At 36.3% G+C, this 25,166-nt stretch overlaps 6 protein-coding genes across 11 annotated transcripts; 4 read left to right on the top strand and 2 right to left on the bottom strand.

Annotated features, from left to right (window-relative positions):
- The first annotated feature begins 3,850 nt into the window (after positions 1 to 3,850).
- On the top strand, positions 3,851 to 5,386 carry LOC104816280. Its single transcript, XM_010545416.1, has 2 exons — positions 3,851 to 4,035; positions 4,669 to 5,386. Exon 2 carries the CDS (start codon positions 4,684 to 4,686, stop codon positions 5,233 to 5,235), a length of 552 nt encoding a protein of 183 aa, XP_010543718.1. The 5' UTR covers positions 3,851 to 4,035; positions 4,669 to 4,683; the 3' UTR covers positions 5,236 to 5,386.
- A 3,207-nt stretch (positions 5,387 to 8,593) lies between these two features.
- Positions 8,594 to 11,527, top strand: LOC104812137 (protein IQ-DOMAIN 14-like). 6 transcript variants are annotated; one of them, XM_010539539.1, is made up of 7 exons: positions 8,594 to 8,705; positions 9,054 to 9,295; positions 9,475 to 9,580; positions 9,667 to 10,083; positions 10,179 to 10,376; positions 10,460 to 10,588; positions 10,686 to 11,527. In XM_010539539.1, the coding sequence occupies exons 3-7, from the start codon at positions 9,497 to 9,499 to the stop codon at positions 11,319 to 11,321; spliced, it is 1,464 nt and encodes a 487-aa protein (XP_010537841.1). In that variant the 5' UTR covers positions 8,594 to 8,705; positions 9,054 to 9,295; positions 9,475 to 9,496; the 3' UTR covers positions 11,322 to 11,527. The 6 variants fall into 6 exon arrangements, with proteins under 6 accessions (XP_010537841.1, XP_010539337.1, XP_010541574.1 ...); XM_010541035.2 differs by having other exon boundaries at positions 9,054 to 9,239; positions 10,686 to 11,321; XM_010543272.2 differs by having other exon boundaries at positions 9,475 to 9,571; positions 9,670 to 10,083; positions 10,686 to 11,321.
- LOC104815512 (60S ribosomal protein L44) lies at positions 11,509 to 12,942 on the bottom strand. The gene is made up of 4 exons (XM_010544301.1): positions 12,843 to 12,942; positions 12,304 to 12,483; positions 11,833 to 11,907; positions 11,509 to 11,737 (listed from the first exon to the last, which is right to left on the bottom strand). Exons 1-4 carry the CDS (start codon positions 12,843 to 12,845, stop codon positions 11,678 to 11,680), a joined length of 318 nt encoding a protein of 105 aa, XP_010542603.1. The 5' UTR covers positions 12,846 to 12,942; the 3' UTR covers positions 11,509 to 11,677.
- Positions 12,943 to 13,049: 107 nt separating this feature from the next.
- LOC104811327 (L-type lectin-domain containing receptor kinase V.4-like) lies at positions 13,050 to 15,884 on the top strand. The gene has a single exon (XM_010538352.1). The coding sequence runs from the start codon at positions 13,626 to 13,628 to the stop codon at positions 15,621 to 15,623; it is 1,998 nt and encodes a 665-aa protein (XP_010536654.1). The 5' UTR covers positions 13,050 to 13,625; the 3' UTR covers positions 15,624 to 15,884.
- Positions 15,885 to 17,665: 1,781 nt separating this feature from the next.
- LOC104810553 (L-type lectin-domain containing receptor kinase V.5-like) lies at positions 17,666 to 19,818 on the top strand. Its single transcript, XM_010537213.1, has one exon. It carries the CDS (start codon positions 17,767 to 17,769, stop codon positions 19,717 to 19,719), a length of 1,953 nt encoding a protein of 650 aa, XP_010535515.1. The 5' UTR covers positions 17,666 to 17,766; the 3' UTR covers positions 19,720 to 19,818.
- A 1,490-nt stretch (positions 19,819 to 21,308) lies between these two features.
- LOC104809766 (cysteine synthase, mitochondrial-like) lies at positions 21,309 to 25,130 on the bottom strand. The gene is made up of 10 exons (XM_010536203.2): positions 24,513 to 25,130; positions 23,785 to 23,894; positions 23,636 to 23,693; positions 23,129 to 23,392; positions 22,785 to 22,922; positions 22,595 to 22,646; positions 22,399 to 22,478; positions 22,163 to 22,222; positions 21,991 to 22,071; positions 21,309 to 21,676 (listed from the first exon to the last, which is right to left on the bottom strand). Exons 1-10 carry the CDS (start codon positions 24,765 to 24,767, stop codon positions 21,584 to 21,586), a joined length of 1,191 nt encoding a protein of 396 aa, XP_010534505.1. The 5' UTR covers positions 24,768 to 25,130; the 3' UTR covers positions 21,309 to 21,583.
- Positions 25,131 to 25,166: the final 36 nt, after the last annotated feature.

Raw genomic sequence — 25,166 nt, 5'->3', positions numbered from 1 at the left:
CTTTCTCGCATGGTTCTCGCCGAGGATATATATAAATATACGTAGATATATATTCATACAATTATACATACACACATACATATAAATTCAAAGATATATACGTATACATGCATACCTATCTATAAAAATAAGTATATTTAATATTAAATTTAAATTTTATTAAATAAAATAAATTAAATTGATACATTTTAAAAATGTATAATTAATTATTTCAAAAGAAGTTAAGTAATTGTTATCAAATAATAATATGACGTCCTTTTTAGCAATTTAAACTAAAATCACAATTGAAATCGTTGTTACCCAATAACACTCTAAATCCCAATCAATCGTCAACAGAGACGTCGCAAAACGTTGCGGTTCAACCAGTCCGGCAAGACCTTGTCAAGCCACCTGAAACAAAATTTTCTCTAGGGTAGTTATACATTGATCAAGATGAGGAACAACTTATTTAAAATACAAGTCGAAACAGAGAAAGAAGTGAAATGTAAACAAACCCTAACCAAATTAAACCAAGCAAAACCGATATAACAAACCGGGCATGTACTATAATAATAAGGCCGGTTCTTGGTATAATGAGCAGGGGAAACCAGAGACTGAAACTGATACGGCCATGCATATGGCCATGCATCGGTGTTCCAAAAGACACCTCGACTGAAACCCTAAAGCCAGAAGTTGTGTAACTTTTTGTCGGATTTTCTCTCTTCCCAGGATTATGTGCATGACTTTCTGTTTCCATCCATCCATGTCCATAAACTTTTTCTTTTAAGACGATGATGATAACAGGCATAATATGGATAGATCATATACAGAGCTCTTCCTTTTTGTCCGATATGTGAAATATAACAGCGAAGACAACGCCCTTAAGATGTCTCAAGCGGATTATGATTGAAGAGACGCAATCTCGCGTGGAAGTTCATCTTCTTTGAGTTGGTGAGAACTCATATACGTATATATATATATATATATATATATTCACGATATATAAATACTCATATAGTCATGTATAACTCTAAGCCAAAACTATTCTCCAACTTTTTCTTAGAGCTTTGGTAAAAAAAAAAAAAAAAGTCTTCTTAACATCACCTCTCATAAGTTTCGAAGCATTTTTATCTAAAGATTTCTATCTACATACATTATTGAATATATGCAGTTTTTTTTTTTGTAGTATATACAAAATATTGGAGTTTATTGTTTTCCGATAAAATTGTTATATGTTTTTGTAGGAGTTCAAATCGATGCTAAAGTCGCCAGGATAAGAACAAACAAGTTATAGAGGAGCAAGAAGATTGGGAAGAATATTATCAAAATGTATAAGAAATAACTTTAAAATGGATTTATAAAATTTGGAATATAAAAAAATTTAAAAAAAATAACGAATATGAGTCGACGTCTAAAAGGATCTTGCCCGAATATTTTTTATACGTTGGGGAAAAGGATAAGAGAGAGTGGCCTATCATGTGCCCTTGGTGGGTGATACAAAAGCACTGTGTTGAAGTGGAATGCAATATGGTTCTTGAGATCACCCACAAGATAGATAAAATAAATAAATAAAAGGTTTCGAATTTCAGCTTTTTTAATTGTTTGTTTTATAAAGTTTTAGAAATTAATTTTATTTTTATTACATAATTTGAAGGGAAAGCGGAATTCAATTCAAAACCAAGCATCTCCAATCATAGTGTCGTTGCGGCAGCAGCTTTGGAAGAGGCCCTTGTAATAACACCACCACTCAAAAATGAGAATCTGAATCATGATCATGGTCATTATGATGAATGATGATGGCCATCCATTTTGCAATTATTTATGGCTTCTTGGATCTCTCTCTAATCAGCCCCCGTCATATATTTATTTATTTAAAGTTTCACGAGATGACCCTACTTTTTCTCTTTATTAAATCATAAAATAGTTATGTAATTATATATATATATATATATATATATTGAGTGTAATCATATTATTGGAAATTCTTATTATTTGAAATTTTGGATTATAATATTTATCTATAGAGATTGAGTGTAATCATATTAGTATCCGATAAAAAAATCTAACATATAAAAAAAAGTTAAATATAATGTATCACAATATTGAGCTAATCTTTATATATATATATATGAATAATAGATAACAAAAATTCCCTTATTAAGTTTAATTACGCAACTATAAAATAATTATCATGAATATGGATTGAAAAATAATGAAATGAATGAGAGGATAGGTATATAAGGGTTCGATACAATGGTTTGTGTACATTAGATTATATTTTATTTAGTGATAGAATATACATCATGATCATGGCATAAAACTTGAATGATCTTTTCCGAAAATAAAACAAATATTAATTAGTGAATGTTGCAGAAGTAATTAATGCTCTAACTATGATGCATGCACGCATAATCATTTTGACAGAGAAGAGGCTCCATGGAAGTTAACATGATTAATACGGCATTTAATCTATTTGTTACTCCGTCCATTTTAAAATATTTATAGTTTTAGGTTATTTTCCATGTTTCAAAATATTTGTCATTCTACATTTTCAAAATAACCTAAAACAATAATTATTTTGAAACGGAGAAAGTAATTATTCTTAATTAATTAAACATGACTGGGATTCTTTGTTAGCTAGTATCCGTTACAAGCAAAGGTGAGTTGTTTATGTTCTTTTTCTATTTTATTTTATTTTCTAATTATAGTAGTATAAAAATATGATATTATTACACAAAATACAAAATACTTCTATATATTTATCAATGATAAATAAAAAGAAAAATCCTAAAAAATCATCAACTTAAAGATAGTTCCACAACAATTTTTTTTTTTTCCAAATTTCAAATTCATAAAGGACTTTCAAAATTTGACAAAAAAATAATCAATTTTAAAATTTTTGTAAAAAATCTAATCGCTGACAATGTCCTATCATTAATGAATTAACATTTTCGTCGGCGATTAGGTTTTTGACAAAAATTTAAAAAACCAGTGTTTTATCAATTTTTGAAAATTCATTATGAATTTAGAATTCCAAAAAGTTAGTTATGAATCTGATAATTATATTCGATGGTTTTTTCGGTATTTTCTCTACATAAATTTAGGATGAGGTAAAAAAAATGAAGTGTGAATGTTTAGGAACAATTACACCCTATACTCGAATGCTATATATAAACAAGTTTGAGGCTTCTAAGATGCAATGGATAAACATGTAAAATAAACCAATCATATATGCGCGTACACACACATATATACACACACGTGCGTGCACGCGCGCGTGTCTAATTTGAGAATGCAACAAAAAGATGAATGATAAGATCTTTAAAACTTCCATTGAAATGAAGTCTGGTTCGGGAAAATCACTTAACTATACCAAATGTGTCGCACCAATTTCAGCGATACACCTACAAAAAAATTAAATTTTTTTTTTCAATTCTATACCATTTTTAGGCTTAAAAAGTCCGAAATAACCTTTCTTTCATATTTTTTACGATTTTATTATAACTGTTATATAACTAATATACGATTAAAAAAATAGTATTTACGACCGTATAACAACTAAAGATCCTGTAAACAATTAGATATATTTTTTGTCAACTCATTTAGAATCAATTGCAACTGTATTTAGAATCAATTGCAACTGCATTTAGAATCAATTACGACTTTACAATTATAATTACACGGTTTCATTAAGGGTAATATAGTCTTTTCAAAAAAAAATTAATGGGTTATAATTTTTCGGGTGTATCCGAGAAATGAGTGCGACGCCTTTGGTATATTTGAGTGAATTACCCGTCTGGTTCATGGGGACTACGTACGGTGAAATCTCATTACTTCTCTCTTCGAGATTTTGAATCTCTCTCTCTCTCTCTCTCTCTCTCTCTCTCTCTCTAGATTCATTACTTCAGTCTATCAAAGCAAGAGAGAGAAAGGAACACTTCTGTTTAATCTCTCTCTCTCCCAAATTGGCATCAGACTCTCTCTGTCTCTTTCCAGCTCTCTCTGTCTCTCCCGCACTTCGAACTTGTTCTGTTTCATGCAAGATTCACAGAAAAGGTACGTACACAAATGCATGCACTCTTTCTCTCTAGATACTTCATCCTTCTATATATATACACACTCTTCGATCTATACAGCTTTGTGATAGAATAAGAGAGAGACCATGCATTGTTCTTCTTCCTTTGTGTGAATCTATGACGTTCTCTTTTGTGGTGGTCGGAGATAGCTAAACGGGTCGGTATTGGGCCGCAATTGGGCTTTTCTTTCCGAACCCGATTCAGAAGAACATGATCGTGTCAACGGATTGTGATTAGTTTTGTTGTTAATTAAGTTTTTTAAAAATCACTCGGAGAGATAAAGGTTATGAATGGTTTGAATTTCTTGTTTTAGTTTTTGGTTTTTGTTAATTGTTTCACTAAAATAGTTTTCTGAATTTTTAGAAAAACCAAATTTATAAATTCTAAAAACTCCTTCTACAAATGCAAGGAATCTAAGGACGAGTGAGTTGTTCGTTGTCAATTGTCACGTTTAGACCATATGTCTAACTGTTGCCAACTTTAAACTCTGTTTTGTTCAAACTTTGAAAAGCTAAAAATGGCAAAATCTGGTTAGTCTAGTTACGAAATTAATCACTATTATGACGTCGTTAATCTCATCTCTCACAATTTCAAAAAAAAAAAAAAAAAAAAGCCATAGACGCACAAAATGTGTGAGGTCAAAGTTATGGCGATCAGAAAACCTTGGTACCGGAGAGCAATGGAGATCGCGATGCTGTGGAGAATAACATCGATCCTTAAATCCAATGAAATCCGGAACCCGTCAAACCCTAGCAGCAGCAGCAGCAAGGCGAAGCAGCTGAGGAAATGCACGTCGTTGAAAGCGGCGGCGTCGTTCACTAGGGTTTGCCTCTGCGCTCCGATCTCTCAGTACGACGACGTTTTCCGATCGTACGCGCCGCCGAGGAGGAGCTCGAGCTATCCGCCGTCGAAGTCGATCCAGGCGTCGTCTCCGGCGATCGGGGTGAGGAGCGGGAGATTGAGTACGGAATCGGGGAGGAGAATATTCCGGGGGGAATCGTTGAGGGAGAACGCGTTGATGAGGAGATTCGTGGCGGAGGAAGAGGCGATGATGCAGAAACGGAGGAGAAATCAGATGGAGATTGTGAGGAGAAGAAATCAGATGAGGAGGAGGAAGCTTGGGCCCAGCTCTCTTTCTCGCATGGTTCTCGCCGAGGATCAAGAGTGTCATCAATGGTGATTTTTGAGAAATGGGTTAAAAAATTGGGACTTTTGTTTATTTGAATTTTTTTTTTTGCACCTCCTCTCCCACCATTTTCCCCCAATGTTAGTTTGAAATTGTTTTAGAAGGCTTTTTTTTTCGGATCAAAAGAAAGATTTTGATGAGTTTTGATGCATGAATTACAATTAAAATCAGATAATCTGCAATCGCGATTTGGGATTCCCATTGTTATAATTATTAAAATTGATCCAATTGAATATAAAAATAAAATTCAATCCGATTTAGATCCTATAAATTAAAATAAAGTATCACGATTTTATTAAATGAGAAAGAACGAAATATGGTGGATGCCTCCCATTGAAGAATAGTTGTTTATATGATCTGATACCATTTGTTTAGATTGAAGTTTTCAATTATCTGGTTTGATTTGATATTAGTGAATACAAGTTAATAAACTCTAATATTATCTCTAAATTGAATCCGAATTTTATTCACCAAAACTTCGATGAAATGAACAAAAAACAGTCGGATATGTTCGTCCGAACCGATCAGTTAATTGATTTTTCATGAAAACACAAATACTTATGACTTTGTTTTCAAGGCACTCTCAGTTCGGACAAAGCTATTGAATGTTACTCCTCCGTTTCAAAATATTTGTTGTTTTAGATTGTTTCACATTTTTTAAGAAAATTGATCAAAATTCACATATACCCTTATTTGATGATAAAAACCATGCAATCATTAATAATGTATTGGAATTTGGTAGGGATAAAATTGGAAACTATTATAAAAAAATGTCTTGAAAATGTAAAACTACAAATATTTTAAAACATAGAAAATAACATAAAACTACAAATATTTTGAAAGGTAGTTTTTGTTGAAGATAGAATAATCAATCTTGGAGGATTGGTTGCAATCACATGCAACTTGCCGTATTTACTCTTGGTCGTAACTCATTTCCTTGTTATACAGATTTTTCTAATTTATTTCCTTATTTCTCTATGCACTAGCCGTTGTATATGTCCCTATTTATAATCTTGTACATTCTTTTTCTAATTAAGAACATGAAAGGGACTTAGTCCCATTTTCACTATATACTCTCTCGACCATTTGATTCTTTTTATTTTTTGTTATCTCTCTTTGTTTATCAATTCCATTCTCATTCAAAAACATTCTAAATATCATAGAAATCTTCAGTTTTCACATGTTCTTTATCCGACTATAGACTATAAATTGCAAAAATACTTTATTCACTTTTTTGAGACCAGAAATAACAAGGTATTATGTATAATATTAGTAATATATATATATATATATATACATACACAGAGTATATAATATAAAACAGGATATGAGAACATAGCTAAATGATACGAAAACTATTTAAAATTAGAAGTGGAAAAAAAAATCGAATTTCGGGTATCGGTGAGATATATGATCGGCTAATGATATTAGAATACCCGAATTTTTGAGTTCGGTAATAAATATTGGCTTATCCGGATAATATAAAATTATTTTAAAAATCCTAAGATTTAGAAGTATTCACAAATATATTTTTATGTATATAATATTCTAAAGTAATCATTTAACTCATTATCAACACATTTATTCATTTTTAATCATAATTTAATAGTTAAATCTATAAGTTTATTTTATATAAACAATTATCTAGAAATATTATTATTATTATTATTACTATATGTTTTTATATAACAAAAATATCATCACTTTAAGATTTTTTTTGTCTACAACTAAACTATGAAAAGGTCGGTCTAACCTCCAAATTTCAGTAGAATCCGGTGGTTGGTTGAAAGAAACAATCGAATAGATGCTTAGTAATTGGTGAATTGCAGTTTAAAACAAAGTTATTAATGAATGAATTAATTAATTGTTAGCAGTGGGCAATTACAGATCAGTAGGTAGAGGAGAACAAACCTTTTTTTTTTACAATTACAAGCGAGAAGGTGAGATCACGCGCGAAATAAAGGCGCGTGTGATTATCGAAAATAACTTTTTGAACACCACAATTATTTATAAATCTAGATAAAACACCAATATTTAAATAAACATCCAAAAATATTTGATATTTAAAAATATCATTTGAAAATAATTTTTAACTTATAACTAATTTGTAAAACTTCTAAAAATAATATGATAAATCACAATAGCAATCCATCAATCGATGTGCCAATACTTCGATTCATATAATTTTAAATGATAAATTAATAAAATTATAGATAATGATTAAAATTTATTATTTTTAAATATATTTATATATACAGTTATAAATTTTTATTGATGTAAAAAATATAAAAACTATCATTATATTTATCATTTTACCATTTTAATCCTAATTTAAAATATAGAATTAGATATAGTATTTGTGAATGTCGGTTTTTCTGATATTTAGTTTCGCTATTCGATCACTAATGAAACTAAAGATGGATTCGTGTCCATCTCTATTTATATTAAATTAATTATTATATTGTAAAATGAATTGAAATATATAAGTTTTTAATGAATGTTTTTAGTATTATAGGTTTTTCTGAATTTTTAAAAACGAATTTTGTTTTGTTTGGATATAAGGATGGTTATGAAGGATTTTTTTACCAATAAAAAACAACCCAAACGTCAATACTCAGGGAGACTTGCGTTCGTGTTCACCTCTTGTTTACGGATTTTGTCGAGAATTTACTGCAAATGGGGTTTGAAGGTACGGTTTCGTGGTTATCTTTATAATGAAGGAATGTGACATTGACTTTGAACTTTGAGTGATAAAGTGGCCAATCCTTCTCTCTCTCGCTTTCTCTTTCTCTTTCATGAGGTAGCATGAATTTTTTAAGCTGAAACTAAAACAATAAAAATTATAAATCCAAAAGGTGGTTAAGAAAGAAAAAAGATTAAAAATTTCAATCATACCACCAAGACCCAGATTCAAAATTGCAGATTTTTCTACAAAATAAAACACATAAAAATTACTAAACTTATAAAATGGTAAAAAAATAATTTCTAAAATTTTCGCTCAATATATTTATTTTTAAACTTACAAAATATGTTATTATAATTTCTAAACTTAGAAAATATATTATTATAATTTTTAAACTTGTAAAATATGTTATTATAATCTTTAAACTGAATTTTGAATTTATACGTTTGATTTTTTATACCAATTAATAAATCTGAGAATTATAATAACATATTTTATAAATTTTTTTAATAAATTTATTAAACAAAAAATTTAGAACTTAGTTTTTTTACTGTTTTACGAATTTAGATTTACCCTTTCTACTAATACAAAGTAATTAAACAAAAAAACAAATGTTCAGAATATTAATTTTGAGCAAAGATTTGTAGTAAAAGGCATGAAAGGAAGTGGAGGAGAATAACAGTCTTCTCTCTGCCTGCTCTTTTCTACGTCCGTAAGAACAGCTTTCTCGGTTTCACTGAGAAACCCTAGAAACAGAAGCTACAAGACTGTTGTTGAGGAGGTACGTGATTCACGATTGTTTTGTGATTATGCCCAGGATTTTCATGCTGCTTAATTTTATATTCGTTTTCACTTCCTGGGTTTCTCGGATTTCGGACAAAGATCTCTGTTTTCTTTTTTTTTTTTTGTCGTCGAGTTCTCGTTGGCATCTACGTTTAGTTTCATAAATTTGACAAATACATTAGCATCTGCATCATAAATTTCAGAGATTTAGCGATACTTATGCGAATCAATCTGAAAACGTAGCAATTTCTTGGACGATTTAACCAGTTCATCTAATTTTATAAACTGTTCATGTGGGAGGAGAAGATAAAAGTGGCTAATGTCACCAAATTCAAAATCTTTACAGTGAAAGCTCAACAACTGAACACCTTTCTGTCTCCGGCAGCTCTCACACAGATATCGACGAGATTTCTCCATCTCGGATCACTTGAAGAGTTTTCCATGCACGGAACCCTTGTTTCATTTGGATCATGTTTGCTAGAGCTTTTGGCAGTTGAAGCTGGTCCTCTTCTGCTACACAAAACCAATCATGGTAACTTGGACAGTCTGCCGAAATCCTCAACATCCCATCTGTATATATAAATCTCGGTGGGTGGTGCCTTGTTGAAGATGATCAATCAAAACGATTGTTGCTTTCTTAATGCATAGATCATAAATTTTCTTCCATAAAGATTCGTTCTTGAGTTGGTGAACTTGAAGACGTGAAGGGCAAAACCTCTGGCTTGGAATAAGGAAGGCTCAAACGTGTGTTCTGGTCTGTGTTACAGGTAGAAAACTGATGATAGAAAGATGGGGAAGGGAGGAAGCTGGTTTTCTGCAATCAAAAGGGTCTTTTCGCCACATTCCGGGGAGAAGCTAGGCAGCGTAAGTGAGGTATTTTGAAGATCACTCTGCAACTTTCCAAGAACTTTTACTCGATATTCTCACATACTTGGCGGCTCCTCTGGTGAATGTTGCAGCAGGAACAGGAGAGAAACTGCACGAAAGACAAGAAGAAGAAGAAGAAGAAAGGGTTTGGGACAAGGCATGGAGAGAACAATTCTTTTCTACCCATGTTCAGGGAGCCTAGCAGTATCGAGAAGATCTTGGGCGAGGCGGAAAGAGAGCACAACCTTGTTTTCAGACCTCCAATATCTTCCCCCGACCGATCAAATTCATCGTCAGGCCCTGGTCTTCCTCCTGTTAGGCCTGCTTCTCCTAGGGTTCCTTCTCGAAGATCAGTTCCTCCTAAAGTCCCTTCTCCAAAGACTCCTTCGCCAAGGGCCACTTCGCCTAGGGTTGTGCAGAGACATGAGTTTGTCTATAGACCAGAGCCGACTCCCGATTTCCAAAACTCTTCTGCCATAAAGATCCAATCAGCTTTCAGAGGTTTCATGGTACGTAGTATCGGTTCTTTGTTCTGTTTCATCATCTGTCAAATACACTGGCATTGAAAGTCTAAGATAAAGGAAATCGTTGCTCGGTAAAACAGGCGAGGAGGAGTTTTAAGGCTCTGAAAGGTCTGGTAAGGCTTCAGGGAGTGGTGAGAGGACACAACGTTAAACGCCAGACAACGAATGCAATGAAACACATGCAGCTACTGGTCCGTGTCCAAAGCCAGATCCAATCACGTCGAATTCAGATGTCGGAGAACCAAAAAAGTGGCCATGCAAAACGGACCCGTAGCTCGGTAAGCGCTTATCTGTCTTACTGCCTTGCCATTTTCGGCGAAAACAAGAGCCATTCATTGATCATTTGCAAGTGTTCTTGCAGTCTGAAACTTGTAATGAGGATTGGGATGATAGTGTACTGACAAAAGAAGAAAAGGAAGCGAGGTTGCAGAGGAAAATTGATGCCATAATCAAGAGAGAACGATCCATGGCCTATGCATATTCTCACCAGGTACTCTCACCTTCCTCATATCGGTCTCCATATCAATGTGTGTGTATATATATATATCCATCTTCACTGACATATCCCTACTCGTGTTCTCTGGCAGTTGTGGAAGAACAGTCCCAACTCTGTCCAGTTTAGTCTGACTGGTTTTCGTTCTGGTGGGTTCCCTCTATGGTGGAACTGGTTGGAGCAGCAACTTCCTCTGGCTACTCCTTCCCAAAGACCGAGCCAACCCTTGAAGGACTCCAGGTTCACACCATCACGGCCCAGCCCTAGCAGACAAAACCATTTCAACTTCGACACTCCAACTCCCAAATCATCAAAATTCACCATCCTCACTCCTCCAAGACCTGTCCAAACACCGAAACCATCAAGAAGACACTCAAGAGGACGAAGAATCCTAGGTTCTCCTTTCAAAGACGATGACAGCCTCACGAGCTGCCCTCCCTTCTCAGTCCCAAACTACATGAACCCAACGGTCTCGGCCAAATCTAAAGTGAGACCGGACAGCAATCCAAACGGAACACCGAGCAGCACCGAGAATAGGAGGCTGTCTTTCAAATGGAACAAAGGGTCTTTGTTCATTATCAACAACAACAAGGACAAGGGTTCAGGTTCATCTAATGGATTTGTGTTGGAGAAGCATAAGACTATCCAATCCATAGGTAATCTAAGCGTAGATTCCGCTGTATCCATGCCGGCTACAGTTGGGAGGAAGCCATTTAACAGATTTGCGTGATTTTTTTTTTGTTTCCGTTCAGGTTTTTTTTTGAGTTACTTTATCTTTGCTTTGATTTTTTCATTATTACTTCGTTTGTGGGGGGTGGCGTTGATTTTCGGGAGCTTTCTTGTAATTTGGATCACGAAACTACGGATGTAATCTAATAACAGAAAGAACAGTGGCAAACGGATTGGCTTGAAGAACAAATCGAAAATACTTCTTGATTTCTCCTGAAAGCTTTTGTCTTTTTCGGAACCCATGTTTCTTGATTGCAAATTGAAGCAGTTTCGTCACATAAAACGTCATTTAAGATATTGATCCGATAAGAACGGAAAGTAACTCAGAACTAGAAGTTTCAGGAGGGGAAGGTACACTTAAAAGAGGGATGTTCCTTTGCCCTTCTTGTCTCCTCCGATCTCAAAGTGCTTGCACCTCTGAGAAATCGGCCAAAATACGATTCACACGTTAGAAGATGTAACACGAAAACCGATAGTAAATGAAAAAACCCATCTTGGAAAAGATGGTGTACCTTAATTGGGTGCTGAGACACATGCTTGCAGCTCTGGCATTGAAGCCTCAACACAATCTTCTTGGTTGTTTTGGCCTGTTTCAAGGAATTCACGATTCAATGCAATGCTACTAGAGGGCTAACAAAAATTTCTTCAAAAGCCGAGAAAAATTACTAAGAAATGTGCAATCAGCAGAAGTTGCACACAGAAGAATGGAACAAGGACCTAGAAAGACATCCTATTCATCGATATGTCTGATCTTATAACCAAGTAAACGGAAAAGACAACACAATAACGCACTAGATTGAATACACTATAAAGAGATTCAGATCACTATAACTTACAGTGCTGTGAACACCCACTAACAGACAGAACTATTCAAATGTCATACTAATCTGCAGGGTCAACCTTAGGAGGAGCATGGAGTACTTCTGATCCAAAAAATTTTATAGAGAAAGTTCAATGTCTGATTAAATGAACTGTAGATTTACCTTCTTGTGGAAGACGGGTTTGGTCTGACCACCATAACCAGATTGCTTACGGTCATAACGACGCTTTCCCTGAGCAGCAAGACTGTCTTTTCCCTTTTTGTACTGTGTCACCTTGTGCAAGGTGTGCTTCTTGCACTCCTTGTTCTTGCAGTATGTCTTCTTCGTCTTCGGAACGTTCACCTACAGCAACCAGAAACAAAGAACAATATGAATCTACAATTTTCACTACAGGGGACAAAAAAATTAGGGTTACGAAAACCGCAACACAATCGAATTAGCTCAATCAGGCTTTCTCGGAATCCAAACAGAAACTTCCATCGGAAGTGAAGAAAATGAAAAACCACAGTGATTCTAAATCCTTGCAAGTAGCATAAAAATCAACCGGAGAAATTCACAGATTGCAGATTGCTCTTCCCAGATTCTACCGGTTTTCTTTCTTCACGTATGTACTTTCTCGGAAACCAGACGTATCCGAGAATGCACTGAGAAGAACAACGATACTAAAGGAAAAAAAAAGGTGGCAAAGGTGAAGAAGCTACCATCTTCCTCTCTTCTTTCGAGGAACTTCGGCAGCAGCGCGGAGCTTCCGTCTCTCTCTCCAACTGGTTAAACGAGCCCAGAAGAACTAGGGTTTCGAAGCATGGTCATTTCTACTTTTGTCTTCTGATTCCTATTTTACCCTCAAAACTTCCCTTAAATTACGAAATTGCCAATGAGCCGAAGCTTTTAGTTAAGCCCTTAGGTATTCTACATAGTACATGCAGCCCATAATGAAAATTTTCAAATTTGATTATAATATTTTTTTTCCAGTTGAATTCATGACGCAAACCTCTGTTTCGCGGTTTGAATTTTGCTCGAGGACATTGAAGAGGAAACGAAGGAGGGAGAAGATCTCACCGGCGGCGACAGCGACGGAGGCCAGAGGAAGGCTCAAGAGGAAAAGTCAGGGTTAGGATCCTTTTAAAATATTGCACTTGTGTCCTTGGTATAGTTTCCTAATTCCTTTTCTGGCCCCAAACTTCAGTAGAAGTCACTTTCGTCCTCGCATTGTGGCTTGTATGGATTGGAGTCAAATTAAGGAAGAAGAATGATGTCTCGAGTTTGATTTAGAGTAAATGCAGGACTGGGTAGTTACGTGAAACATCAGCAAACCGGTCTGTCTCCATTTGGAAATGAGTGGTTCTTTGCATTGAAGGACCTACTTCATTGATGATGTTTGCTGCCATGGGTTGACTTGGCTTCATCTCTTCTGCCCAATAGATAAATGATATGATCCATTTATTCCACATCTCTTGATTTTGTTCACAGACAAAACAAAGATCATGTCTCCTCCTAGGATTGTTTCCTTACAACAAGTTCTTCTTGTGCTGCTCTTCGTTTTGTCTCTGTGTACAGAAAGCTCTGATGCCAAATTCAGTTTTGTGGGCTCTGCATATGAAGATGCAAGTGGGTTTACTAGATTGACGAACACCAAGAAGCACGTGTATGGTCAAGCCTTCGAGCAACAACCTTTGGCTTTCAAGAACTCATCCTCTAATGCTACTGCAACTTCTTTCACTGTTAATTTCTTCTTTGCAATCGCTCCTGAGAAGAAAAAATGCGGATCCCATGGAATGGCTTTTGTGATCTCTCCGACCAAAGGCATACCCGGGGCTTTTCCTGATCAGTATCTCGGTGTTTTCAATGATACAAACAACGGGAAGAGCTCAAACCATGTTATCGCTGTGGAGCTTGATATTCACAAAGACGACGAATTTGGTGACATTGATGACAACCACGTTGGTATCAATATAAATGGTTTAAGATCTGTGAAATCTGCTCCTGCTGGTTACTACGACAAAGATGGTAACTTCAGGAACCTTTCTCTGATCAGCGAAACTTTGATGCGACTTTCGGTCATATATAGTCAGCCAAAGAAAGAGCTTCGTGTTACCCTAAGCCCCGTAGAGATGGTTACTCAACCCGAGAAACCGCTTTTATCTCTGAACCAAGATCTTTCTCCCTATTTGTTGGATGAAATGTATGTTGGCTTCTCTGCTTCAACTGGGTCAGTTGGAACGATCCACTATATCTGGGGTTGGCACATCGACCTAGGCATCGAATATCGTCCTAGATTAGAGCTTAACCTATTACCTGTCGTTCCTCCATATCCGAGGAAAGCGTCTGAATCAACACGCAAAATTATGGTGGTGTGTTTATCATTCTCTATGTTTGTTGCTCTTGTTGCCTCTGCTCTAGGCATCTTCCTCTATTTGAGGCACAAGAAGGTTAAGGAAGTTCTAGAGGAATGGGAGATTCAATATGGACCTCACAGGTTCTCTTTTAAGGAACTCTTCAAGGCCACAAAGGGTTTCAAGGACAAACAACTTCTCGGCAAGGGAGGCTTTGGTCAGGTCTACAAGGGCACCCTACCTGGCACTGATGCGGAAATCGCTGTTAAACGGATATCTCATAATTCAAAACAAGGCATGAGGGAGTTCTTAGCAGAGATATCAACCATTGGCCGCCTCAGACACCCGAGCTTAGTCAGGCTTCTTGGTTATTGTAGGCATCAGTCCTTACTCTACTTAATTTATGACTTTATGCCCAATGGTAGCCTTGACAAGTTCCTCTACCCCAACCCGGGTCAGGAGCATATCACTTGGGATCAACGATTCAAGATCTTAAAAGATGTGGCGTCGGCACTCTTTTATCTGCACCACCAATGGGTACAAGTCATCATTCACCGAGACATCAAACCAGAAAATGTCCTGATCGACCTCGAGTGGAATGCAAGGCTTGGAGATTTTGGACTGGCCAAGTTATACGAACAGGGGTATGATCCTCAAACAACGTATGTAGCCGGCACATTCGGATACATGGCACCCGAGCTTGTAATAACTGGAAAAGCAACCACAGGAACAGATGTGTATGCCTTTGGGCTGTTTATGCTGGAAGTTGCTTGTGGAAGAAGGCCGATAATGCCTCGAGCACCCCCCAGAGAGATTTTTCTTGTGGATTTGATATTAGATTGTTGGGAAAAGACAGACATTCTCGAGGCAGTTGATGAAAGACTCCGTCAAGAACTTAACAGGGAACAACTTGAGCTGGTTCTGAAGCTTGGGATCCTCTGTGCACACGGAGTTCCCGCAGCCAGGCCTGCCATGTCTTCCGTTATCCGGATCTTGGACGGAGTTACACAGCTGCCAAACAACCTGCTTGATATCCTCAAGGTTGGGAGATATGAAGGTTGGTCTGATACATCTGAGGAAGTTCTTGATGTTGTGAGTATGCAAAGTTCCCTGACGTTAACCGAACCTTTCACATCCCGTGGGCGATGAATTCTGATCGAATTCTGCAAAGTAAATCAGAATTTGTTGGTTATGTGGTTATCTCTGGTATAGTGTGATCGGTATTTGTATAGATTCTAGGACTATTAGCCTGTAATAGCAATGAAATAGTGTGTATATATATATATATAATAAAAAAAGTGCATGCATAGATTCTAGGACTACGTCGCATATATGACTACGACATAGTCATGGTTTTTATGTAAAAATATTCATATCAAAATTGTAATATATATCAGGGACAATTCCATTAAAAACCTGTAATTTTTTTTATCCAATTAAACTTTATACTTCTTATATATAACAATAAAATATCTGTATTTTTAATAATTGATAAATAAAATCCTAAACAAAAAAATTGACTATTTAATGCTAACATGACATCCTAATCACCTGCTACATTATCAACTCTTTAATATTTAATAATATTAATTAATAAAAATAATAATAATATAATAATATTAATAAAAATAATATATTTCTACATATATATACATACATATGTATAAATATGTATGTGTTATATGTACATTTATATATACACACATATACTATATACATGTTATATGTATATATACATATGTATGTATATATGTATATGTAGATATATATTATTTTTATTAATATTATTATATTATTATTATTTTTATTAATTAATATTATTAAATATTAAAGAATTGATGACGTGACAGATGATTAGGATGTCATGTCATCATTGAATAGTCAATTTTTTCGTTCAGAATTTTATTTATCAATTATTAAAAATATAGGTATTTTATTGTTATATATATAAAATATAAGGTTTAATTGGATAAAAATATTATAGGATTAAAATTGCGACGAGGTAAAAATACAGGGGTTTTAATGGAATTGTCCCTATATATTACTATCTAATATTATATTAAAACACTTTATTAGGTTTCCTAGATATTCAAAACATGGTAAACAATCTGTATTTATTATTTATTTGGTCGGAATATAGCATATAATTCATTCGATATTTTTAAATATAATAAATTGTAACTTTGGCCACAACACAATATAATAATTCATTCGATATTTTTAAATATAATAAATTGTAACTTTGGTTCAAATATTAGATGCATATGGTACTTTAATTTGCATACGTTACCTAAACATTTTATAATTATATGCGTTATTTATTTTTTTCGTGACACTATATATAATTTCGTCAATGTTTTGTGTTAAATATGATAAATAATAACATATATTATACTTTAATATAAAATGTTTAACACCAATTCATCTTTGCACACCTTGCCAACAAAAAAGCTCCAAGGTAATGTGAATAGTACATGATGGAAACTTGCCTGCATCTCATAACTCTTTGAGTCGGACGACTACCCTGGACAATAAATTCTCCGGTTCCGCGCAATAGCTAATAAACTATACGGAACAGGTAAACTAACCGAAACTGACCAGTTCAAGAGAAAAGTCAGATTCCAAAAAGAATCGAACCTCCGACCTCGTATAAGGAGGGTATTCACCTTCCAACTGAGATGGAGACTTCTCCCAAAATAATACATATAATTCCTCTTGTGAGACGATTATATGAAATATTGTTTTAATCAACTTGTCATATATATATATATATATATATTGACCTTTATGTGGTCAAAGATTATACAATTTTCGTTAGGTGTTTTTAGTCAGAGTATGATAATCTATAACTTGTAGTGTTGTAATACTGTTTCCTAACCTCAACCTATCTTTGTATACATATCGATAAACAACTTTATCCTATATTTAACAGTTGAGCCACCTTATCATTTTTTAAACATGATAAAGAAGAAAAAAAACGTTAAGCCATGAATCTCGAGAATACATTAATGATGTAAAAGTATTTAATATGTCACATGAAAAATACGGTTTTGGGTATGAAACGTATCAAATGAAGACATAGGGGGGTGTCCACTTATTTTGTAATTTTAATCATTGAGTGTCAAGACTTTTATTTTATATTCCTGGAGTTTGGTCTAAGAAAGTAGGCTGTTCCATTCCAGATTGAATCGATTGTTTGACTTTTTTTTTGTTAAAGTTGACTTTTTTAAAATCAAAGATACAATATGAATTTAGTATATCAATCCAGGACATCTCTTTTCAAACGACAGAAATGATCATGTCTGGTAATCTTCTTCTTCTTCTTCTTCTTGTTCTGTCTTCCTTCACAGGAAAATCCGAGAGTTTGTTCATCACAGAAGGATCTGCAAGTTTAGAAGCCATCGGTTTCTTCAGATTGACGAACACGACAAAGCACGCCTATGGTCAGGCTTTCAATAGCGAGCCTTACCTAATCAAGAACTCATCAGACGGTACCGTACCTTCTTTCTCCGTTACCTTCTTCTTCGCAATAGTTCCTGAACGAGAACACAATGGCTCCCATGGCATGGCTCTTGTAATCTCGCCCACCAGAGGCATTCCAGGGGCTTTCCCGGATCAGTACCTCGGCGTTTTCAACGATACCAGCAACGGGTTGAGCTCGAACCATGTCGTTTCTGTAGAGCTCGACACGCACAAGGACGATGAATTCGACGATATTGACGACAACCATGTCGGTATCAACATAAACGGGTTGAGGTCTGTGAAATCTGCTCCTGCTGGTTATTACGATAAAGACGGTAACTTTATAAACCTTTCGTTGATCAGCAGAAGGGTGATGCGGATTTCGATTGTGTATAGCCAACCGGAAACACAGCTTAATGTTACCTTAAGCCCCGCAGAGATGGTAACTCAACCAGAGCAACCGCTTCTGTCTCTGAACCAGGATCTTTCTCCGTATCTGTTGGAGGAAATGTATGTCGGATTCTCTGCCTCAACTGGGTCGGTTGGATCGATTCATTACATGTTGGGCTATTATATCTTTCCGGACGTTGCGTATCCGTCACTGGATCTTGGTGTGATACCTGTCCTTCCACCATATCCGAGGAAAGCCTCTCAAAGAACACGGAACATTCTGGTTGTCTCCTTGACATTCTCTGCCTTTGTCGCTCTTGTCAGCTCGGCCGTGGGATTCTTCTTCTATCTGAGACACAAGAAGGTTAAAGAGGTTCTCGAGGAATGGGAGATCAAATACGGACCTCATAGATTTGCGTACGAGGAACTGTACAAAGCCACAAAGGGTTTCAAGGACAAGCAACTTCTTGGAAGAGGAGGGTTTGGTCAGGTCTATAAGGGAATCTTATCCGGTTCCGATGCAGAAATCGCCGTGAAGAGGGTCTCTCATGATTCGAGGCAAGGAATGGACGAGTTCTTGGCCGAGATATCGACCATTGGCCGCCTTAGACACCCGAACTTGGTCAGACTTCTCGGTTATTGCAGGCGTAAGGCTGAACTCTTCCTGGTTTATGACTTCATGCCCAATGGAAGCCTTGACAAGTTCCTCTACAGTGAATCGCTCACATGGGTTCAACGGTTCAAGATCATAAGAGACGTGACCTCTGCACTGTTCTATCTTCACCATGAATGGGTACAGATTGTGATTCATCGAGATATCAAGCCAGCAAATGTCCTGATCGACCACCAGATGAATGCGAGGTTAGGAGATTTCGGATTGGCCAAGCTATATGACCAAGGATACGATCCTCAGACATCTAGAGTAGCCGGAACCATCGGATACATCGCGCCAGAGCTCGTTAGGACTGGAAAAGCGACGACGAGGACAGATGTTTATGCGTTTGGACTGTTCATGCTGGAGGTTACTTGCGGGAGGAGGCTGATACAGCCACGAGCAGAAGACAGAGAGGTTGTTCTTGTGGATTGGATAATGGATCGGTGGGAGAACGGAGATATTCTCGAGACAGTTGATGAAAGAATCCGGCAAGAACACGACAGGGAACAGCTTGAGGTGGTTCTGAAGCTCGGGGTGATCTGTTCTCACCCAGTTGCGGAGGTCAGACCGTCCATGGCAGACATCATTCGGATCTTGGATGGTGTTTCGAATCTTCCAGAGAATATTCTCGATATCGTGAAAGCTGCAGAATTCAGAGGAGCCGCTGGTGTGGCTAATCTGAGGAATTCCATACCTAACTTGACGTACACGGAATCTTTCACATCACAGGGACGGTGAAGATTTTCCACATTTTTATGTAAATTCGTTTTTTCAATCGTATTTTATCTTTTTGTATGATTTTCACACCCGTTTGATTCTAGAAATTTCCAAGTATAACGGCGCCGAATATTCTACAAAAAAAAAAACCCTCGAATGTCATATATGTTAGAAAGGTAGATGAATATATGCCAAAGTATAATTATTTTATGATTATGATTACAATTTTCAAAGTGCCCACAATCGTAATTTTGAAGAACCGTGAGGGCAGTTTTGGAACATATGGCGATGCTCGAAGAGAACAGGCATGGAGAAATCGGCGTAGAAACAGTTTGTTTTGTTCTATGCTGTAGTATTTGATGTATGTTTTATTTATTCAGTTATTTGATTTTAACACTTCGAATATTAGTGATATTAGAATATATCATTTCATGTATTTTATTCAGATTTTTCTTGAAATCTAATATCCAAATACAAACCCTAAAATCAGACCTGATTGATTTTAAATAAATTGGTAAACCTAGTATACTGTTATATTCTATTATATTTATGTTCACGTAAAAAACAAAATTATTGTTCTCCCTAATTAAAAATCATAAATAAAAAAAGGGAGGAAGACGGAGAAGAGAGATGTAGCGATTTGTTCGAGGCCATGGTCAATACGAGAGAGATGAATTGACAGGCACGGAGAATCGCACGTTCTGTTGTTTTCGCCAACCTTCAATGCAAATCGCGCCATTTTTACTCGACGCCTTTGCTCTGCAAATTGGCATGCGATGGAAGAAGTGCCGGAAGCAGATTCCGACAATTCTTCAGCAAAAAATTTAAAAAAAAAAATCTGAAAACGCAGAACCCTAGAGGGTAGAAACCCTAAAAGACGACGGCATTTGACAAATTCGGATGATGAAAGTCGAAGGCTTCACATGTTTATATAGAAGAACCGAGAGTGCCAGAGGAGGAATCGGAAACCCTAACCCTAATTTATTGCTTAACTGGAATGTGGGCTAATGGCCCATGACAGATTAAAATGGGCCGGGTCTGGGTTGGGACGAAGAAGCCTTTTCAATGGTAAGTTGGTTTGAGATGTCAATGGGTCGGTTTACGCGAACCGGATTCCATTGAATCGGTTAACTCATTTGATTATTTGTTTTTTAAAAATGGATTAACCTTTAAACTCATTACATATTTACCTAAAATTATTATATATAAATATATAAATATTAATATATATATATATATATATGTATACGGATCAAAAAATCCGGTACTGAATCAAAAAATCCGGTACCGTATTTCGAATCGGATCGTACACAAAAAAAATTGGTACCGTTTTTAAATTGAATAAAAAAACTTGATACCATCTTCAAATCGAAAAACTCGATATCGTTTTTAAACCGAATTGTTCAAAAAACATGAAATAATAAAGAATTGTATCGAACCAAATTGAATTTTAAAAATCACGAAAAAAACCCAATAATTTTTTTTAAGAAAATATATATTTTTTTTAATGAACACCGAAACCAAACCAAATTAAATATAATATAATAACTGATTAATATATATTTTTATATAACCGAATGATCCAAACCGAATACCGAAACGTCAACCCGTTAGCGCGAATAACTCCATTGATTAGAATTCACAAAGAGAATATAAGTCTTATATGGGAAAAAAATGGTTACAAAACCAATGGTCATCTTAATCACATGGGAATTTCATAAAACTCGAACGAGGTAAAAGAAAAAACAACAAAAGGTTTTTTTTATTCAAATGCCTTGTTGCCAAACACCAATTACGTGCACACAAAGCAAAAGGCGTTCTAAGCAGCAGAAGGTTCCTTCATTGTCAAGAAACTGCAGAGGAAGAAGATTCAGGGATTTCGGGGTTAGGGTTCAGGCTGCATCTTCTCACATTCTTCTCTGATCGATTGGAAAAGCGGAGTGGAGAGGTAACGTTCCCCAAAGCTTGGAAACACCACCTGAAAACCGACACCCGGTTTAGGTTATCATTGTTGACAGTGTTTCTCTGTTTTAAAAAACAGTAGGAACCTTTCCTTTAACATCTTTGCTGTAATAACCAAGAACAGAATAAGCTGTTAATAGTTCTCGGCTTTGTTTTTATTTTTGGATCAAAAAGGGTTTTCTTTACGGGGAGTGTAATAATCAGACAACCACTAATTGTCCTGTCCTACCCTACGAGTTTCAAGCTCGGTTTCGAGGGGTTTAGGGTTTTAGGAATGAGCTTATGAAGGGCTGAGTTTCAAGCTATTATGAAGAAACAGAAGTTACTCACGACTACGAGTTTCCCGGCATTCTCAGCTCTCTTTGCCACCTTGATTGCTGCAGCTGCTGCCGCTCCCGAAGATATACCAACCTGACAAAATCGTGACGCAGTGTATTGTTTATACAGTCGTCCATATATATATATATATATACACACTAAGTTAGAATGGAGAAAGACTAACCAAAATGCCTTCTTTGAGAGCTACTTGCTTTGCGGTTTCAATAGCTTCCTCACTGGATATCTGGTAAGAAAAAAAACAACAAGTATGAACAAATAGAATGTTGATAATGGAAAACAAGTCGAGTTTGAATCTCAGGAATTGGATATCTTTTCACATATATACCTATATATATATAGATAGATAGATATACAAGAGGACTGTATAACCATAAACAGAAGCCAGAAAACAGGTCATACCGTTATGACTTCATCCATAATATCCTGATCCAAATTCTTAGGTGCAAATCCTGCTCCGATCCCTTGAATCTTGTGAGGTCCTGCCATTTAAAACGGGGTCATGGAATAAAATACAAGTTTATAGAATGCTATATCATCATCAATATAAGATGAGGAGGCACAGTTACTGAAACTTTTCAACTTTCCGCGTCCTTACCAGGTTTCCCACCCGAAAGTACGTCGCTTTCTGTAGGTTCTATACCAATAACCTGTCAAATTCCGACATCACAGAATGAAACATGAATATGAACACAACGCCCTCTCTAAATGAAGCATTTAGATATGAACATTATTAGCAGATGCATATAAACTACAGCTGAGATGTGAATCTTTTGATCTTTATTTACCTTCACTCCGGGTTTTCTCTCTTTAATGTATCGACCAACACCACTGATCGTTCCACCAGTTCCAATCCCCGCAACAAATATATCTACCTTGCCTTTAGTATCTTCCCAGATCTCAGGACCAGTAGTTTCGTAATGAATCTGCATATTGTTTATATTTCAACACAAACAGATGACAGCAGATCAAAAGAAATGGCACCACCAGTGGAACTCATGCAGGAGAATTTTCAGAAAGTTCTCAACTTGTATCTTTCATTCATCCCCTCTCCCGTGCGGGAATAGAACTAAAACTTTCTAAAAACTTGCGTGTAAAAAGGTGGGGTTTGGAAAAAGAACCGAACACAAACCTTGGGATTAGCAGGATTGTCAAACTGTTGGAGCATGTAGGAATTGGGAGTGTCTTTCAAGATCTGTTCAGCCTTCTGGATTGCTCCAGTCATGCCTTTTGCAGGGTCTGTTAATACAAGCTCAGCTCCAAATGCCTTTAGAAGAACCCTTCTCTCCAAACTCATGGATGACGGCATCGTCAAGATAAGTTTATAGCCTCTTGCAGCAGCGATAAAGGCAAGGGCTATGCCTGTATTTCCACTTGTGGGTTCCACAAGAACACTCTGAGACATACAGCGAGAAAATGAAGTCAAGAGGGGTGACATATACATGCAGAATAAACCATGGACAACCGACTTTACATGAAAGCCTGGTTATAGAATATGATAACAAATTCATAGCAACACTTTCTGTCAAGAACCATGATCAAGAAGAGCCCGTTTGAAAATGACTACCATATCTGTAAGCTGCCCAATTCCTGCTTAAGCCATAACACAAGCATGATGACTATTCTACGATTCATATACCTTTCCAGGCGTTATAAGTCCTTTTTGCTCAGCATCATTGATCATACTGTATCCAATCCTGAAATTATTCATGCAATGAAAAGTTCAGAACTGTAATAGGTACTGCTAGAGTCATGTGAACAAGTCACAAGCAACACCGGCTTACACACCTATCCTTGACGCTGCAACACGGTTCCATGATTTCGAGCTTGACTGCAACATTTGCAACACAGCCCTTCACTATGTTATTCAGGTACATCATCGGTGTTCTCCCAATAAGCTGAATCATCAAGTCGGAAAATTGAGAGAGAGAAGATCAGATTCTGAATCCATTCTAATTTTATTAAGAGCAGTCCACAGAGCAATTTCTTAGACTCAAAATGGAATACACGGCAAACAAGTAAAAATGTATACATGATATCATATAAGACACTGCAGCTCCCAGTTCAGGCAAAAGTCTCTAACTCCCAAGCTATAACAGCAATGAGTTCAGCAAATTCTCATGGATTATGATAGAACACACCCAGAAGAGAGAAAGCTGTTTGTGTTAAGCGACAAGCCCACGGATTCATGCCACAATTGTCCTAAATTCTCCATACCCAGAAGAAATCGATCAAAAACAATTGAGACACATTGCATTCCTCGTTACTGTAGAAAATCTTTGTATTTTCATTTTGATCAGAAAGCAAAACCCATCACTTGCAGATGTACCCAAAGAACATCAGTAATGCATTAACGAAGAAGTCAAATTCACAAGTCTGGTGCTTTCAACAAAACCCTCATCAGATTCTCCCCGAAATGCAACAGGTTTTGAAAAATCTGAGCCTCCTCCACTCGGGATTCAGCTTTCCTAACAAAACGATCGCGAACAGATCGACACGTATGAAGACCATCTAACCTGAGAGATATCCTCGGCAATATTGAGCCTTTCAACTCCAGCCTCGGGCTTGACAGATGCCGCCTTGCAAACAACGGAAGGATCACGGGAAGAAACATTCCCACAGCTCCGTCTTTGACTCTTCGGCACCAAATCGAGAGCAGCCGCGGCGGAGAAGGAGAGAGAGGAGAGCTCCGGCGAGTTTCGGAGGTTACGGAGGCGAGAAGTCAACGTCTTGAGGAGGAGAGAAGAGGAAGATGAAGCCGCCATCGCCATTTCTGCTTTTGGGACACTCTACACAGAATGACAGGTCGAGAAACCGAGCCAAATAGTAGAGGGAAACACCGTTTCGTAATCAATTTTACCAATTTTAGAAAAGGGTCAATCAATTTGAGGCTATTAGTGACAAAAAGCTCTGAACTTTCAAAAGGGAAATGTGGTGTCAGCCAAGAATCGGATATTTATGTTCAGACCAAAACTGGGAATTTCTTCCTATATCAGACACTATCCATATTGTGGAGTCTTTGTTGTCTTTAAAGAGCATTTGCCCTCAAACAGACCAAAAAATCTGGAGTGTAAGTATTCTTTGAATTTGGTGTTGGATTGGAATATCTCTCATCTCACCAACCAGACGGCTATACGGAGAACGTGTTTAATTCCATCCCTGCCTGCCCA

Source organism: Tarenaya hassleriana, unplaced genomic scaffold (assembly GCF_000463585.1).
Source record: "Tarenaya hassleriana unplaced genomic scaffold, ASM46358v1 Cleome1, whole genome shotgun sequence".
NCBI classification, from domain to species: domain Eukaryota; kingdom Viridiplantae; phylum Streptophyta; class Magnoliopsida; order Brassicales; family Cleomaceae; genus Tarenaya; species Tarenaya hassleriana.
This window is presented reverse-complemented; position numbering and strand designations above follow the sequence as displayed.